This window comes from Balaenoptera borealis (genome assembly GCF_965194805.1).
Source record: "Balaenoptera borealis genome assembly, chromosome: 6".
NCBI lineage: Eukaryota > Metazoa > Chordata > Mammalia > Artiodactyla > Balaenopteridae > Balaenoptera > Balaenoptera borealis.
The window spans coordinates 111,675,091-111,690,960 of NC_138863.1; the positions used below are offsets into that span (position 1 = coordinate 111,675,091).

Sequence of the window (15,870 nt, forward strand, 5' to 3'; positions counted from 1 at the left end):
GAGGCCGCGCTCATTAGACAGGTTTGGCGCGAAATCCCCGAGCTCCTGCGCCACGATTGGCTCCGGCCTTCCGGCGAAGGGGCGGGGCAGAGGAGGTGCGCGCCGAGCGGCAGCGTCCGGGGAGAAGCAACGCTCTGCTTGCTTCCAGCGTGGCGCCGGCGGCCACTCAGCATTAGGCAGCGATGGACCTCGCGGCGGCAGCGGAGCCGGGCGCCGGCAGCCAGCACCTGGAAGTCCGCGACGAGGTGGCCGAGAAGTGCCAGAAACTGTTCCTGGACTTCTTGGAGGAGTGAGTCAGAGGGCGCCCCTTACCCGCGGAACTTCCCCTCCCGCCCCTCGCGGCTTCCGGAGCCCGGGGGCGCCGTGGGCCCCGCGCGTGTTCGGGAACTGAGGGGTCGCGCGCCTCGGAGAGCGGGCCGCGGGGAGGAGGCTGGGCCGGGCTGGGCTGGTTTCCGGGGGTGAAATCCATCTGGAGCCCTTCCGCAAACTCCTGCCGTGCGCAGTGCCCTGGGCCGAGCGCTTTAGGCCCGTCGTTCAGTTCTCACAGCCTGGAAGGCTGGTGGTCGCGTAGCCCCCGGTTCCCTGTTCGGACCCTGAGGCTGGGTGGGGATGAGTAACTCGTCCAGTTAGGCCGCGCGTCTGCGGGGTCGCGGGGGAGGCCGAACTGGCGTATGAGTCCTGGCGGGGGTCTGACTGGGGTCCACCGAGGGCCTGGCAGCCCTGGAGCCCGTGGAGTTGAAAGGGCCGGAGTGAACCCCGTGGTTGACAGATGCTCGGGCGAGGGGCCGACCTGCTTATGGCGCTGAACGCACTCCCTCCGTCTCTTCCTATCCTTCCAACCCTCCAAACCCCACTTTTCTTTTTTTCTGTTGCCTTTTTTAGGCTGCAGCCATCTCAAACCCCCTCTCCCTGGCTTTCAGCCACTGCCACCAGTTACTTTTCTTAGATCGTGCAGATATAGCTCTGCTTTCCCTGAGTATGGACTCTACCGCCTCCAGGAAGAAGTGGAAGCACTGCGGAATGTCTTAGGAAATTCTTTTTTTTTTTTTTTAAGAGCTCAGTTTTTAAATTTGATCATTTCTTGCATTTGAAGTTCTCCTCGATGACATCTTGGCCTGAGACTCTTTGCCATAGTCCTAAAAAAAAAAAAAAAATCTTATGCGGTTTTACTAATATTTAGAAACTCCACTAAGTTGTTAGCACTAGTTATAATGAAGCTTTAAAAAATTAGCACATGTCTTACGAAAATGCTTCCCATCCTTAAAATTCCTTTTAGCTATTCTCAGGGGCCTTAATGACTTCCACGTCTTTAAGGCTCATAACATGGCAGGAAATTTTTTTTTTTTCTATTGTGGTAAAACCTTTACCATTTTAACCTTTTTTTTTTCTTGGTCGTGCTCTGTGGCACGCGGGATCTTAGTTCCCCAACCAGGGATCGAACCCATGCCCCCTGTATTGGGAAGAGAGTCTCAACCACGGGACCACCAGGGAAGTCCCCATTTTAACTTTTTAAACGCAGAGTTCACTGGCGTTAAGTACATTTACCTTGTTATACAGCCATCACCAACATCCATCTCCAGACCACTTTTTTTCTTCCCAAACTGAAACTCTGCACCCACTAAACAATGATAAACCATTCCCCCGACCCTCCTGCCCCTGACAACCACCATTCTATTTTCTGTCTATGAACTTGACTACTGTAGGTACCTCAGACTTGGAGTTATATAATATTTGTCCTTTTGTGACCAGCTTACTTCACTTAGCATAGTGTCTTTGAGGTTTTCCATGCTGTAGCATGTGCCGGAATTTCCTTTTTAAGGGTGAATAGTATTTCATTGTATGTCTATACCACATTTCGTTTGTCTCTTCATCCATCCGTGGATATGTAGGTTGTTGTCACGCTTTTACTACTGTGAATAATTCTGCTGTCTTACGAAATTCTGATAGAGTTAAAACCATAGTTTACTTTATATTTCCCTACTTTTGGCAATGTTACTCTCTGCCTGACAGCTCTTCATCCTTCAAAGCCTAGCTAAAGATTCATACCTCATTTGTTAAACCTTATAAACCTTTCAGGCAGCACCAATCCTTTCTTCCCGTATGTTCCCAACCTGCCATTTTCTGTCATGTCTGGTAATATATCTACCTGTCAGCCGTTTCATCTGAATGTAAATCCCATCCTTAATCCCACCTAGCCACCACACCACATTACACAGGTCCTCAATTATGTTTGATTTTAACAAATAATGTAATTGCCTTTGCTTCCTTGCAGTTTGCCATGCAGCTAACTCCTGGGCACAATGATGAACAAGGCAAATAATCCCTGTATTTGTTGGGAAAAAATGTTAACTCCCTCTCAAAATACCAACTTTGATTTGCCATTGCTTATGGAATAAGATCCAAATTCTTCACAGCTGCTCTTTCCAGTTTGATCTTCCACAGCCATTCTGTCATTATCCACACTCCTCCCATACCTTCCTGACTTTGCCACATACTTTCGAACATCTGTAGCCAATCTATCCACCACTCATTTTTTTTCTTTCAAATTTTAAAACTCTTTCAATGCCGAATTCCAGTACTACCTTTTATATGCATGAAGCCTTTCTAGATGTTCCTGTTAGGCAAAATTAGTTTATATTCCCCTGTCACATTTCTTTTACCTCCTTTTTTTTCTTTTTCCTTTTTATTTTATTGTGGAAAGAACACAACATGAAATCTACCTTCTTAACAAAATTTTAACAGTACCGTGTTATTGTTATACAGTAGATCTGTTAGAGCTTATTCATCTTGCTTGACTGAAACTTTATGCCTGTAGTACCTCCACATTCTCCTCTTCCTCCAACCACCATTCCACTCTTTGATTCTATGAATTTGACTTTTGGGGGGTTTTTTTTGGCCGCTCCCAGTGGCTTGTGAGATCTTAGTTCCCTGACCAGGGATCGAACCCCGGGCCCATGGCAGTGAAAGCGTGGAGTCCTAACCACTGGACCACCAGGGAATTCCTGAATTTGACTATTTTAGATACCTCATATAAGTAGAATCATGCAATATTTGTCTTTCTGTAATTGGCTTATTTCACTTAGCACCATGTCCTCAAGATTCATCCATATTGAGACATTGCAGAATATCCTGTTTTAAGGTTGAATAATATTCTGTTGTATGTGTATACTACATTTTGTTCGTTCATTTGTCATGGACATTTAGATGTCTTGTCCCTCTCTTTAGTAGAAATGTCTCCTATGAGAGTGTCAACCCTAGCAGAGGAACAATGCTGTCATTTCCAGCCTGTGGTACCTCTGGCATAGTGCTTTGCAGATAGATATTGTTCGTTAGGTATTTAACAGTTAGAACATGCTGTATTTGAAGGAGAAATTGATTTTTTCTCAAAACTAATCTGCATGGTTATGTTAGAAGAACAAAAATCAAATATTGTTCATATGATACACTTTTGGAAAAAACACACCAGCTTTACTTTGTGTGTGTGTGTGTTTCCATTTTCCTGAGGTCTTAGGCGCTGAAGCACCTCATTTCTGTGTATTTATTTGTATTCTGGTTCTTAAATCAACAGCTAATCTGTCAGTTTTCCCTTTAGAAATTAAATCTTTGGATTTTAACCTGAATTTCTTTCTTTTTTTTTTTTTATATCATTAATAGAGTTGGGTTTTTTGAGTTTTTTTTTTTTTACTTATCACTTTTTTTAATATACAGCAGGTTCTTATTAGTTATCTATTTTACACATATTAGTGTATATATGTCAATCCCAATCTCCCAATTCATCCCACCACCACCACCACCACCAACAACCCCCTGCTTTCCCCCCTTGGTGTCCATACGTTTGTTCTCTACATCTGTGTCTCTATTTCTGCCTTGCAAATGGTTCATCTGTACCATTTTTCTAGATTCCACATATATATGTTAATATACAATATTTGTTTTTCTCTTTCTGACTTACTTCACTCTGTATGACAGTCTCTAGGTCCATCCACATCTCTACAAATGACCCAGTTTCATTCCTTTTTATGGCTGAGTAATATTGCATTGTATATATGTACCACATCTTCTTTATCTGTTCGTCTGTCGATGGGCATTTAGTTTGCTTCCATGACCTGGCTGTCACAAACAGTGCTGCAGTGAACATTGCGATGCATGTGTCCTTTTGAATTATGGTTTTCTCTGGGTATATGCCCAGTGGTGGGATTGTTGGGTCATATAGTAATTCTATTTTTAGTTTTTTAAGGAACCTCCATACTGTTCTCCATAGTGGCTGTATCAGTTTACATTCCCACCAACAGTGCAAGAGGGTTCCTTTATGTCCACACCCTCTCCAGTATTTGTTATTTGTAGATTTTCTGATGATGCCCATTCTGACCAGTGTGAGGTGAAACCTCGTTATAATTTTGATTTGCATTTCTCTAATAATTAGTGATGTTGAGCATCTTTTCATGTGCCTCTTGGCCATCTGTATGTCTTCTTTGGAGAAATGTCTATTTAGGTCTTCTGCCCATTTCTTGATTGGCTTGTTTTTTTTTTAATATTGAGCTGCATGAGCTGTTTATATATTTTGGAGATTAATCCTTTGTTGATTCATTTGCAAATATTTTCTCCCATTTTGAGGGTTGTCTTGTTTATGGTTTCCTTTGCTGTGCAGAAGCTTTTAAGTTTCATTAGGTCCCATTTGTTTATTTTTGTTTTTATTTCCATTACTTCAGGAGGTGGGTCAAAAAGGATCTTGCTGTGATGTATGTCATAGAGTGTTCTGCCTATGTTTTCCTGTAAGAGTTTTATAGTGTCTGGCCTTACATTTAAGTCTTTAATCCATTTTGAGTTTATTTTTGTGTATGGTGTTAGGGAATGTTCTAATTTAATTCTTTTACGTGTAGCTGTCCAGTTTTCCCAGCACCATTTATTGAAGAGATTGTCTTTTCTCCACTGTATATCCTTGCCTCCTTTGTCATAGATTAGTTGACCATAGGTGTGTGGGTTTATCTTTGTCATAGATTAGTTGACCATAGGTGCGTGGGTTTATCTCTGGGCTTTCTATCCTGTTCCATTGATCTATATTTCTGTTTTTATGCCAGTACCATGTTGCCTTTATTACTGTAGCTTTGTAGTATAGTCTGAAGTCAGGGAGTATGGTTCCTTCAGCGCTGGTTTTTTTTTTTTTTTTTTTTTTTTTTTATTTATTTTTGGCTGTGTTGGGTCTTAGTTTCTGTGCGAGGGCTTCCTCTAGCTGCGGCAAGTGGGGGCCACTCTTCATCGCGGTGCGCGGGCCTCACTATCGTGGCCTTTCGTTACGGGGCACAGGCTCCAGACGCGCAGGCTCAGTAGTTGTGGCTCACGGGCCTAGTTGCTCTGCGGCATGTGGGATCTTCCCAGACCAGGGCTCGAACCCGTGTCCCCTGCATTAGCAGGCATATTCTCAACCACTGCGCCACCAGGGAAGCCCCTCCAGCTCTGTTTTTCCCCTCAAGATTGCTTTGGCTATTCGGGGTCTTTTGTGTCTCCATACAAATTTTAAGATTTTTTGTTTTAGTTCTGGAAAAAATGCCATTGGTAATTTGATAGGGATTGCATTGAATCTATAGGTTGCTTTGGGTGGTATAGTCATTTTCACAATGTTGATTCTTCCAGTCCAAGAACATGGTATATCTCTCCATCTGTTGGTATCATCTTTAATTTCTTTCATCAGTGTCTTATAGTTTTCTGCATACAGGTCTTTTGTCTCCGTAGGTAGGTTTATTCCTAGGTATTTTATTCTTTTTGTTGCAGTGGTAAATGGGAGTGTTTCCTTAATTTCTCTTTCAGATTTTTCATCATTACTGTGTAGGAATGCAAGCGATTTCTGTGCATTAATTTTGTATCCTGCAAGTTTACCAAATTCATTGATTAGCTCTAGTAGTTTTCTGCTGGCATCTTTAGGATTATCTATGTATAGTATCATGTCATCTGCAAATGGTGACAGTTTTACTTCTTCTTTTCCAATTTGGATTCCTTTTATTTTTCTTCTGTAATTGCCATGGCTAGGACTTCCAATACTGTTGAATAAGAGTGGCAAGAGTGGACATCCTTGTCTTGTTCCTGATCTTAGAGGAAATGGTTTCAGTTTTTCACCATTGAGAATGATGTTTGCTGTGGGTTTGTCATATATGGCCTTTATTATGTTGAGGTAGTTTCCCTCTATGCCCAGTTTCTGGAGATTTTTTATCATAAGTGGGTGTTGAATTTTTGTCAAAAGCTTTTTATGCATCTTTTGAGGTTATCATATGGTTTTTATCCTTCAGTTTGTTAATATGGTGTATCACATTGGTTGATTTGCATATATTGAAGAATCCTTGCATCCCTGGGATAAATCCCACTTGATCATGGTGTATGATCCTTCTAATGTGTTGTTGGATCCTGTTTGCTAGTATTTTGCTGACGATTTTTGCATCTATATTCATCAGTGATATTGGTCTGTAATTTTCTTCTTTTGTAGTATCTTTGTCTCGTTTTGATATCAGGGTGATGTCCTCATAGAAAGAGTTTGGGAGTGTTCCTTCCTCTGCAATTTTTTGGAAGAGTTTGAGAAGGGTGGGTGTTAGCTCTTCTCTAAATCTTTGATAGAATTCACCTGTGAAGCTATCTGGTCCTGGACTTCTGTTTGTTGGAAGATTTTTAAGCACAGTTTCAATTTCATTACTTGTGATTGGTCTGTTCATATTTTCTGCCTCTTCCCGGTTCAGTCTTGGAAGGTTATACCTTTCTAAGAATTTGTCCATTTCTTCCAGGTTGTCCATTTTCCTGGCATAGAGTTGTTTCTAGTAGTCTCTTATGATGCTTTGTATTTCTGCAGTGTCCGTTGTAACATCTCCTTTTTTTTTTTTTTTTAAGGAATTTCTTTATTTTTATTATTTATTTATTTATTTATGGCTGTGTTGGGTCTTCGTTACTGTGCGAGGGCTTTCTCCAGTTGCGGCAAGCGGGGGCCACTCCTCATCGTGGTGCGCCAGCCTCTCATTATCGCGGCCTCTCTTGTTGCGGAGCACAGGCTCCAGACGCGCAGGCTCAGTAGCCGTGGCTCACGGGCCTAGTTGCTCCGCAGCATGCGGGATCCTCCCAGACCAGGGCTCAAACCCGTGTCCCCTGCATTGGCAAGCAGACTCTCAACCACTGCACCACCAGGGAAGCCCACGTCTCCTTTTTCATTTCTAATTTTATTGATTTGAGTCCTCTCCCTCTTTTTCTTGATGAGTCTGGCTAAAGGTTTATCGGTTTTGTTTATCTTCTCAAAGAACCAGCTTTTAGTTTTATTGATCTTTGCTATTGTTTTCTTTGTTTTTATTTCATTTATTTTTGCTCTGAGCCTTATGATTTCTTTCCTTCTACTAACTTTGGGTTTTGTTTGTTCTTCTTTCTCTAGTTCCTTTAGGTGTAAGGTTAGATTGTTTATTTGAGATTTTTCTTGTTTCTTGAGGTAGGATTGTATTGCTATAAACTTCCCTCTTAGAACTGCTTTTGCTGCATCCCATAGGTTTTGGATTGTCATGTTTTCATTGTCATTTGTCTCTAGATATTTTTTGATTTCCTCTTTGATATTTTCAGTGATCTCTTGGTTATTTAGTAACGTATTGTTTAGCCTCCATGTGTTTGTGTTTTTTATGGTTTTTTCCCTGTAATTGATTTCTAATCTCATAGCATTGTGGTTGGAAGAGATGCTTGATATGATTTCAGTTTTCTTAAATTTACCAAGATTTGTTTTGTGACCCAAGATGTGATCTATCCTGGAGAATGTTCCGTGTGCACTTGAGAAGAAAGTGTAATCTGCTGTTTTTGGATGGAATGTCCTATAAATATCAATTAAATCTATCTGGTCTACTGTGTCATTTAAAGCTTGTGTTTCCTTATTAATTTTCTGTCTGGATGATCTGTCTATTGGTGTAAGTGAGGCGTTATAAAGTCCCCCACTATTATTGTGTTACTGTCGATATCCTCTTTTATAGCTGTTAGCATTTGCCTTGTGTATTGAGATGTTCCTATTTTGGGTGCTTATAAGTTTATAATTGTTATATCTTCTTCTTGGATTGATCCCTTGATCATTATGTAGTGTCCTTGTCTCTTGTAATATTCTTTATTTTAAAGTCTATTTTATCTGATAGAAGTATTGCTACTCCAGCTTTCTTTTGATGTCCGTTTGCATGGAATAACTTTTTCCATCCCCTCACTTTCAGTCTGTATGTATGCCTAGGTCTTAAATGGGTTTCTTATAGACAGCATATATATGGGTCTTGTTTTTGTATCCATCCAGCAAGCCTGTGTCTTTTGGTTGGAGCATTTAATTCAATCACATTCAAGGTAATTATCGATATGTATTTTCCTATTACCATTTTCTTAATTGTTTTGGGTTTGTTTTTGTAGGTTCTTTTCTTCTCTTGTGTTTCCCACTTAGCGAAGTTCCTTTAGCATTTGTTGTAGACGTGGTTTGGTGGTGCTGAATTCTCTTCGCTTTTGTTTGTAAAGCTTTTGATTTCGCCTTCTAATCTGAATGAGATCCTTGCTGGGTAGAGTAATCTTGGTTGTAGGTTCTTGCCTTTCATCACTTTAAATATATCGTGCCACTCCCTTCTGGCTTGTAGAGTTTCTGCTGCGAAATCAGCTGTTAACCTTATGGGAGTTCCCTTGTGTGTTATTTGTCGTTTTTCCCTTGTTGCCCTTAATAATTTTTCTTTGTCTTTAATTTTTGTCAATTTGATTACTGTGTGTCTTGGCGTGTTTCTTTTGGGTTTATCCTGTATGGGACTCTCTGCGCTTCCTGGACTTGGGTGACTATTTCCTTTCCCATGTTAGGGAAGTTTTTGACTATAATCTCTTCAAATATTTTCTCTGGTCCTTTCTCTCTCTCTTCTCCTTCTGGGACCCCTATAATGCAAATGTTGGTGCGTTTAATGTTGTCCCAGAGGTCTCTTAGGCTGTCTTCATTTCTTTTCTTTTTTTTTCTTTATTCTGTTCTGTGGCAGTGAATTCCACCATTCTGTTTTCCAGGTCACTTATCCATTCTTCTGTCTCAGTTATTCTGCTGATTCCTTCTAGTGTATTTTTCATTTCAGTTATTGTATTATTCATCTTTGTTTGTTTTTTACTTCTTCTAGGTCTTTGTTAAACATTTCTTACATTTTCTCGATCTTTGCCTCTATTCTTTTTCCGAGGTCCTGGATCATCTTCGCTATCATTATTCTGAATTCTTTTTCTGGAAGGTTACCTATCTCCACTTCATTTAATTGTTTATCTGGGGTCTTATCTTGTTCCTTCACCTGGTACATAGTCCTCTGCCTTTTTATTTTGTCTGTCTCTCTGTGAATGTGGTTTTCGTTCCACAGGCTGCAGGATTGTAGCTCTTCTTGCTTCTGCTGTCTGTCCTCTGGTGGATGAGGCTATCTAAGAGGCTTGTGCAAGCTTCCTGATGGGAGGGACTGGTGGTGGGTAGAGCTGGGTGTTGCTCTGGTGGGCAGAGCTCAGTAAAACTTTAATCCACTTGTCTGCTGATGGGTGGAGCTGAGTTCCCTCCCTGTTGGTTGTTTGGCCTGAGGCGACCCAGCATTGGAGCCTACAGGCTCTTTGGTGGGCAACACCAGGAGGGCTCACGCCAAGGAATACTTCCCAGAACTTCTGCTGCCAGTGTCCTTGTCCCCACGGTGTGCCACAACCACCCCCCGCCTCTGCAGGAGACCCTCCAACACTAGCAGGTAGGTCTGGTTCAGTCTCCCCCGGGGTCACTGCTCCTTCCCCTGGGTCCCGATGCACACACTACTTTGTGTGTGCCCTCCAAGAGTGGAGTCTCTGTTTCCCCGAGTCCTGTGGAAGTCCTGCAATCAAATCCCCGTAGCCTTTAAAGTCTGATTCTCTGGAAATTCCTCCTCCCATTGCCAGACCCCCAGGTTGGGAAGCCTGACGTGGGGCTCAGAACCTTCACTCCAGTGGGTGGATTTCCATGGTAAAATTGTTCTCCAGTTTGTGAGTCACCCACCCAGCGGTTATGGGATTTGATTTTATTGTGATTGCACCCCTCCTACCGTCTCATTGCAGCTTCTCCTTTGTGTTTGGATGTGGGGTATATTTTTTGGTGAGTTCCAGCGTCTTCCTGTCGATGGTTGTTCAGCAGTTGTGATTCCGGTGCTCTCGCAAGAGGGAGTGAGCACACGTCCTTCTACGCCGCCATCTTGAAACAATCTCCTAACCTGGATTTCTTGATTTAATATTTTCTAATCAACAAATACTAACTATTCTTTTATTGTTGGTATGTACAGTTCAGATTGGAAAGTGTTAAATCAAGAAATTCAGATTTAAATCTTAAGACGTGGTTTTCCTATGTTCCCAGCTTTGTACAAAACATTTTAAAGGCATTCTCTCGTTTAATCTTCACAGTTATCTTAGGAGATAAGATGATGTTCTAATCTTTTTTATTATTATTATTTTCAAACAGAAGAGGGACAGGTTTAGAATAGGTAAGTAACTTGCCCCAAGTTTTACAACTACTAAAATGGACCTGTCTGACCCTAAAGCTGATGGTCTTTAACCAATATGCTGAATTATCAGGCATTCACATTCTTCTTTTTGCCGCCTAATGCTTCGGTTTAATCTGACTTGCATGTATCTACAGGTTCCAGAACAGCGATGGAGAAATTAAGTACTTGCAGTTAGCTGAGGAGTTAATTCGTCCCGAGAGAAACACATTGGTTGTGAGTTTTTTGGACCTGGAGCAATTTAACCAGCAACTTTCCACCACCATTCAAGAGGAGTTCTATAGGTTTGGTGTATTAATCTTTACTTTAAATAGACATGGACCCCGGGAAGCCAGCTCTTCTTAGAACGGAAGTGTTCATTTGTGAGGCAAAAAGGCAGCTGTCACAGAGGCCCTTTGATACAGCCAGTGGTCATTTTATTGCTGCTCTGAACTAATTTAGGCCTTTGTGGAGTTGACTATTTTTCTCATGCGAATGTTGAAAACTTTTGTTTTCTATGTAGTTTTTCCAGGTGTTAAGAGGATTGCTTACTTTGTGTCAGGCTTCAGTGCTATTGCTATGTCATTCATTTAATCCACTCCCCCTCCCCATATCATATAAAATCCCTTGAAACATTTTAAAAGCTGAATGGTATTTTTTTGGCAGAAATTAGACATTAGGCTTTTATTTTGCTTTCAATTGCTATATAAAGCCAGAAATATCTTTCTACACAAAACTTAGTTTAAATAAAATCAGGTTAAAATAAATACTGTGGACTGTTATGAAAGAGAAATGAAGACCCAGGAGTAAGCAGTCACAGTCTTGTTCTTTTACCTGGTATACTGGGAGATGGAGGATTTGTCTCGGTGTTTCTAGTCATATATGGCTATCAAGCTATCAAGAATGGTTGGAGGGATAAGCAGCAGAGTTTATTGTGATAGTATGTAGCAGGAAAAGTTGTACTGACAAGTGAGAGGGAGGTAGAAAGTCAGGGCTGTTGGTGGAAACACCTATGCCTGTACCTCATGCACAGACCGTGCCACAGTTCTGTGTCCTGAAAGTAGCTGATTTTTCAGAGGACTTCCAGATCCTACCACTTAAACCAAGCTGCCTCAGCTATTTAAAACTTAAGAGAACGTGCACACTTCCATCTAACCAGTCAAGTGAAACGTTTCTGCCAACTTGCTCTCAAATCAGTACACAAATTCCTTCCCTGCCCTTATCTACTTCCTATCAATCAAGAATTAAACCTGGAAGAAAATAGTAGGCCTTGATACCAAATGGGAGGCTGCCTTGCTAGGTAGTATACTGCCCAGGTGGTTCAGGCAGAGTCATCTTGGACAGAGGAGTGACCTGCCGTGTGCATGCTAAATGATTATTTAAAAATAATAGGTATTCAGGAACAGCATTTTATCTTTGGTGTTTCTGTTGTCTTAGATGTATTTATGGTGGAATAGGAGAGGATTGAAGATGCTCTAAACCTAGACCAGATGATAGAAGTGTCCTGCAGAGTTAAATTCTAAAGCTTGGTTGTAACCAGATGAAATTCCTTAGTTTCAGCTTTTGGGAAGCATAAGGGGAAGGAGCCCTTGGTAAGCCTCTTGAAGTTGTCAGTTGATTTACTTTTTGTTTGTTTTTCAGAGTTTACCCTTACCTATGTCGGGCCTTGAAAACCTTTGTCAAAGACCGTAAAGAGATCCCTCTTGCCAAGGATTTTTATGTTGCATTCCAAGATCTTCCTACCAGACACAAGTAAGAAACCCTTCTTGGAAAAAAAAAAATTCCCCAAATAGTATAGGCATCACTTAATTGGCAGAAAGCTCAGAAGGTTGTAGTCTTAGGTCTATAAAGAGTTATATCCAGTTATCCAGAAGATTTAGTTTTGGAAAATATGTATTTCCAGGAAAACGGGATGGGAAGTGTGTTAAGTGAAGCAATTTCTGGGGATTATAGTATTTTAGGACACCTTTTAAGGGATGTTGAGGTGAAAAATTAGTTCAGTGAGAAAATATGAAAACTGAGAACAGTCACAAAAATTAATGAATTGTCAAGAGCTTAAATAGCATAGCTTTTAAACTGTTTTCCTCTTTAGCAGTTATTTAAAGAATAAATTTGTTGGAGGAAATTGAAGTGATATTTTGAAAACTTAAACTACTAAAATTACTTATAAAATTACAAGTTATTTAATATAAAATGGGTTTGTGAAATACAGTGTTTTCTAAACCTTCAAGTTCAGAAAAAAATTTGTCCCGATAATTTTTCCCAAGGATAACTTTACTGTGAAAATGCTTATTTAGAAATGTAGGTAAGAAAAAAATATATTTGCATATAAAACAAAAATGGGATCATTCTGTTTTATAATTGTAGTTGCATTTCTTTCATGTCCTTTACTTAGTTTTTCTTATTTATTCATTTATGTATTTTGTTGTGGATGCATGTACATTATACTTCAGGAATGGGCATGTTGATTAAATTATTCTTGTAGGAGAGTCCAAAGAATACCTTGTCTCTTATTTTGTTGTTGTTGTTATTTTAAGCATAAATTATCATTGAATATCCTCTCATTAAAAGTGAAAATTTTTAGTTTGAAAATGAATACTTACTAATGCAATATCTGTCTTTAAACAGAATTCGAGAACTCAACTCATCCAGAATTGGTTTGCTCACTCGCATCAGTGGGCAGGTGGTACGGACTCACCCAGTTCATCCAGAGCTTGTGAGCGGAACTTTCCTGTGCTTGGACTGTCAGACAGTGATCAAGGATGTAGAACAGCAATTCAGATACACCCAGCCAAACATCTGCCGGAATCCAGTTTGTGCCAACAGAAGGAGATTCCTGCTGGATACAAATAAATCGAGATTCGTTGATTTTCAAAAGGTGCTTATTAATTTCTCTTTAGGTCAGATTCAGCCTATGCTAATAATTCACTTCTAGGCACTTGTAATTATTATTATAAGCTTACTTAGGCAATGTTAAACTCAGTTTTTATGTAAGTCAAGGTTCGTCAAGTGTGACTACAGATTTAAGCTAAAAATTTGTAATGCAAATTTCAATTATCAGTATATAAATGTGTTCTAACCTTTAATAACTTGGATTGGAAGCTCCTTCAGGCAAATAAAATGTATTTGTCAAAGAATAAACAGTAACCATTATTATTATTACTGTTATTATTATTATTACAAGCTAGAGTTAGGAAGATTTTTGAAGAAGTAGAGACTTGTTGGTGTAAGACTTGGAGTTGGTGGTTAGGAGGGAGGAAGGCATAAATAAAAGAACAGATGAAAATGAACATGCTTGTCAATAGCATTGAGGATTATCATGATTAAAGTAGAGTAACCAAATTGGAGATCATCTGAGAGATGATTTGGTATGAGGCATGGAAGTACTTGGAGCCTTAAATCTCAGATTGAGAAGCTTGGACCTATCTTGATAAGCAAGGGGAATACGTTTTCAGATGATGTGAATTTTTCTTTGTTAAAGGAAGATTGATGAGACAACTGTGCGTGGTATTTAACAAGAGACTAATAGGTAGTTGTAGTTAACTGGGCAAGAGTTGCATGGTAGCAGTAAGAATGAAGGGGCTAAAGCTCTTCAGGGCTTAGTAACTCTGGTATATGCAAAGAGAAAAGTTGCAGCAGCTCAAGCACTGGAGAATGAGTACCGGACTAAAATAAATAATTTATATTAGATTCAGTTTTTAGTCCTTACTTAGTTTTCTTGTTTTATTCTGATACTTGGTTTATAGGAAACATGTGTTCTTACCAACAACTTTGGGTAAAAGATGCTTTATATTTGATAAAGAACATGATATAACAACCAAATACAAAATATGAATTCAGGTTGGGTCTTGGTTTGGGGAAAAAAAAAACAGCTGTAATAAAGGACATTCTTGACAACTGGGGAAATTTGAAGACGGACTAGATAAAGAAGTCATTATGGAATTAAATATTTAAATCTCTTGGTGTGATTGATGGTATTGTGGTTACATAGGAGATTGTCTTTATTCTTAGGAGGTGAGTGCTAAAATATTTGGGGGTGAAGTATCTTGATTTTTGTAACTTCTTTCAAATAATACAGTAAAAATATGTGTGTCTTAAGTAATGTTAACAGTTGTGTTGAGGTGGAGGGTGTAAGAGATGTGAAATTTTTCATAAAATTTCCCTGACAATTTAGAGGAAGATGGAACACATTTATTTGTCTTTGTTATAGGTTCGTATTCAAGAGACTCAAGCTGAGCTTCCTCGAGGGAGTATCCCCCGCAGTTTAGAAGTGATCTTGAGGGCTGAAGCTGTGGAGTCAGCTCAAGCTGGTGACAAGTGTGACTTTACAGGGACACTGATTGTTGTGCCTGACGTGTCTAAGCTTAGCATACCAGGTCGGTAATCTGTGGCTCAAATTTAACAAATTCTCAGTTACCTGAACTGCAGAGTATCTAGCTTCTTGCATCTTCCTTGTCTTATTTTTGGCTATTTTTGGCTACCAATCAGAGGGTGAGCGAGGAACTATGATGAGAATAAAAACAAATTGGTTTGCTATAAAAGCTACTGTTCTGAAAAATTTCAAAGCCTAAATGAAATTTTTGCATTTATAGGTTTCATTTATCTGAGCAGTTTTGATTCTCAGCACCTTCAGTATTTGAGCTGTGAAACAATCTATCATTCAATGTTTCAGGAGCACGTGCAGAAACTAATTACCGTGTCAGTGGTGTTGATGGATATGAGACAGAAGGCATTCGAGGGCTCCGGGCACTTGGTGTTAGGGATCTTTCGTACAGGCTGGTCTTTCTTGCCTGCTGTGTTGCACCAACCAACCCGAGGGTGAGTCTACTTAGTAGAATGGCAAAGCTTAAGAAAGGCATCCCCTGAGGCTGCCGCAAACTCAGTGTTAAAGATGGGGTTGGGTTGAGATTTGTTCTTTAGTTTTAAAACCAGATTTTTTCACATCTGTCTTCCCGATCTTAAGGAAAAGTCTTATTTTTGTACATAAGAGCTCAATGCTTTAAAAGCATTGGTACTATTATTATTCACGGTGGTTTTTCTGTTTTTAATTGTTAAAGTTCCTCTGTCACGCTCCTCGAGATAGTACAAGTAGAAAAATTTAGTAATCTGGGAAGTACAGTATATTGCTCTTTCTGAGAGTGATTGACCCCTGGTATTCTAGTTGTTCAGAGCTTGATTTTGTTCCAGGTGGGGAAAGCAGTGAGGAACAGTTTGGAAAATGAGTGGTGAACATAATATTCTGTTTCTTCATTTTCATCTTCATATCAGTGATTAACATTTTATTATGGCTCATCTCATGAGCATCTAGATTCATTTAGATAGCAATACAAAACAATGGTGGTAGCTTTTTTTGTTATTTTTAAATCACTGAACAAATGACAGGCTCTTCAGTGTC

At 40.0% G+C, this 15,870-nt stretch overlaps 1 protein-coding gene across 2 annotated transcripts in view; it reads left to right on the plus strand.

Moving 5' to 3' along the window:
- Nucleotides 1–73: 73 nt before the first annotated feature.
- Nucleotides 74–15,870, plus strand: part of MCM6 (minichromosome maintenance complex component 6) — a 43,068-nt gene continuing 27,271 nt past the window's right edge. For both annotated transcript variants that reach the window (XM_082397855.1, XM_082397856.1), the window contains exons 1-6: nt 74–289; nt 10,634–10,780; nt 12,117–12,227; nt 13,104–13,353; nt 14,686–14,851; nt 15,148–15,293. In XM_082397855.1, the coding sequence (XP_082253981.1) occupies nt 183–289; nt 10,634–10,780; nt 12,117–12,227; nt 13,104–13,353; nt 14,686–14,851; nt 15,148–15,293 (927 nt within the window). In that variant the 5' untranslated portion in view covers nt 74–182. The remainder of the gene's footprint in view (nt 290–10,633; nt 10,781–12,116; nt 12,228–13,103; nt 13,354–14,685; nt 14,852–15,147; nt 15,294–15,870) is intronic.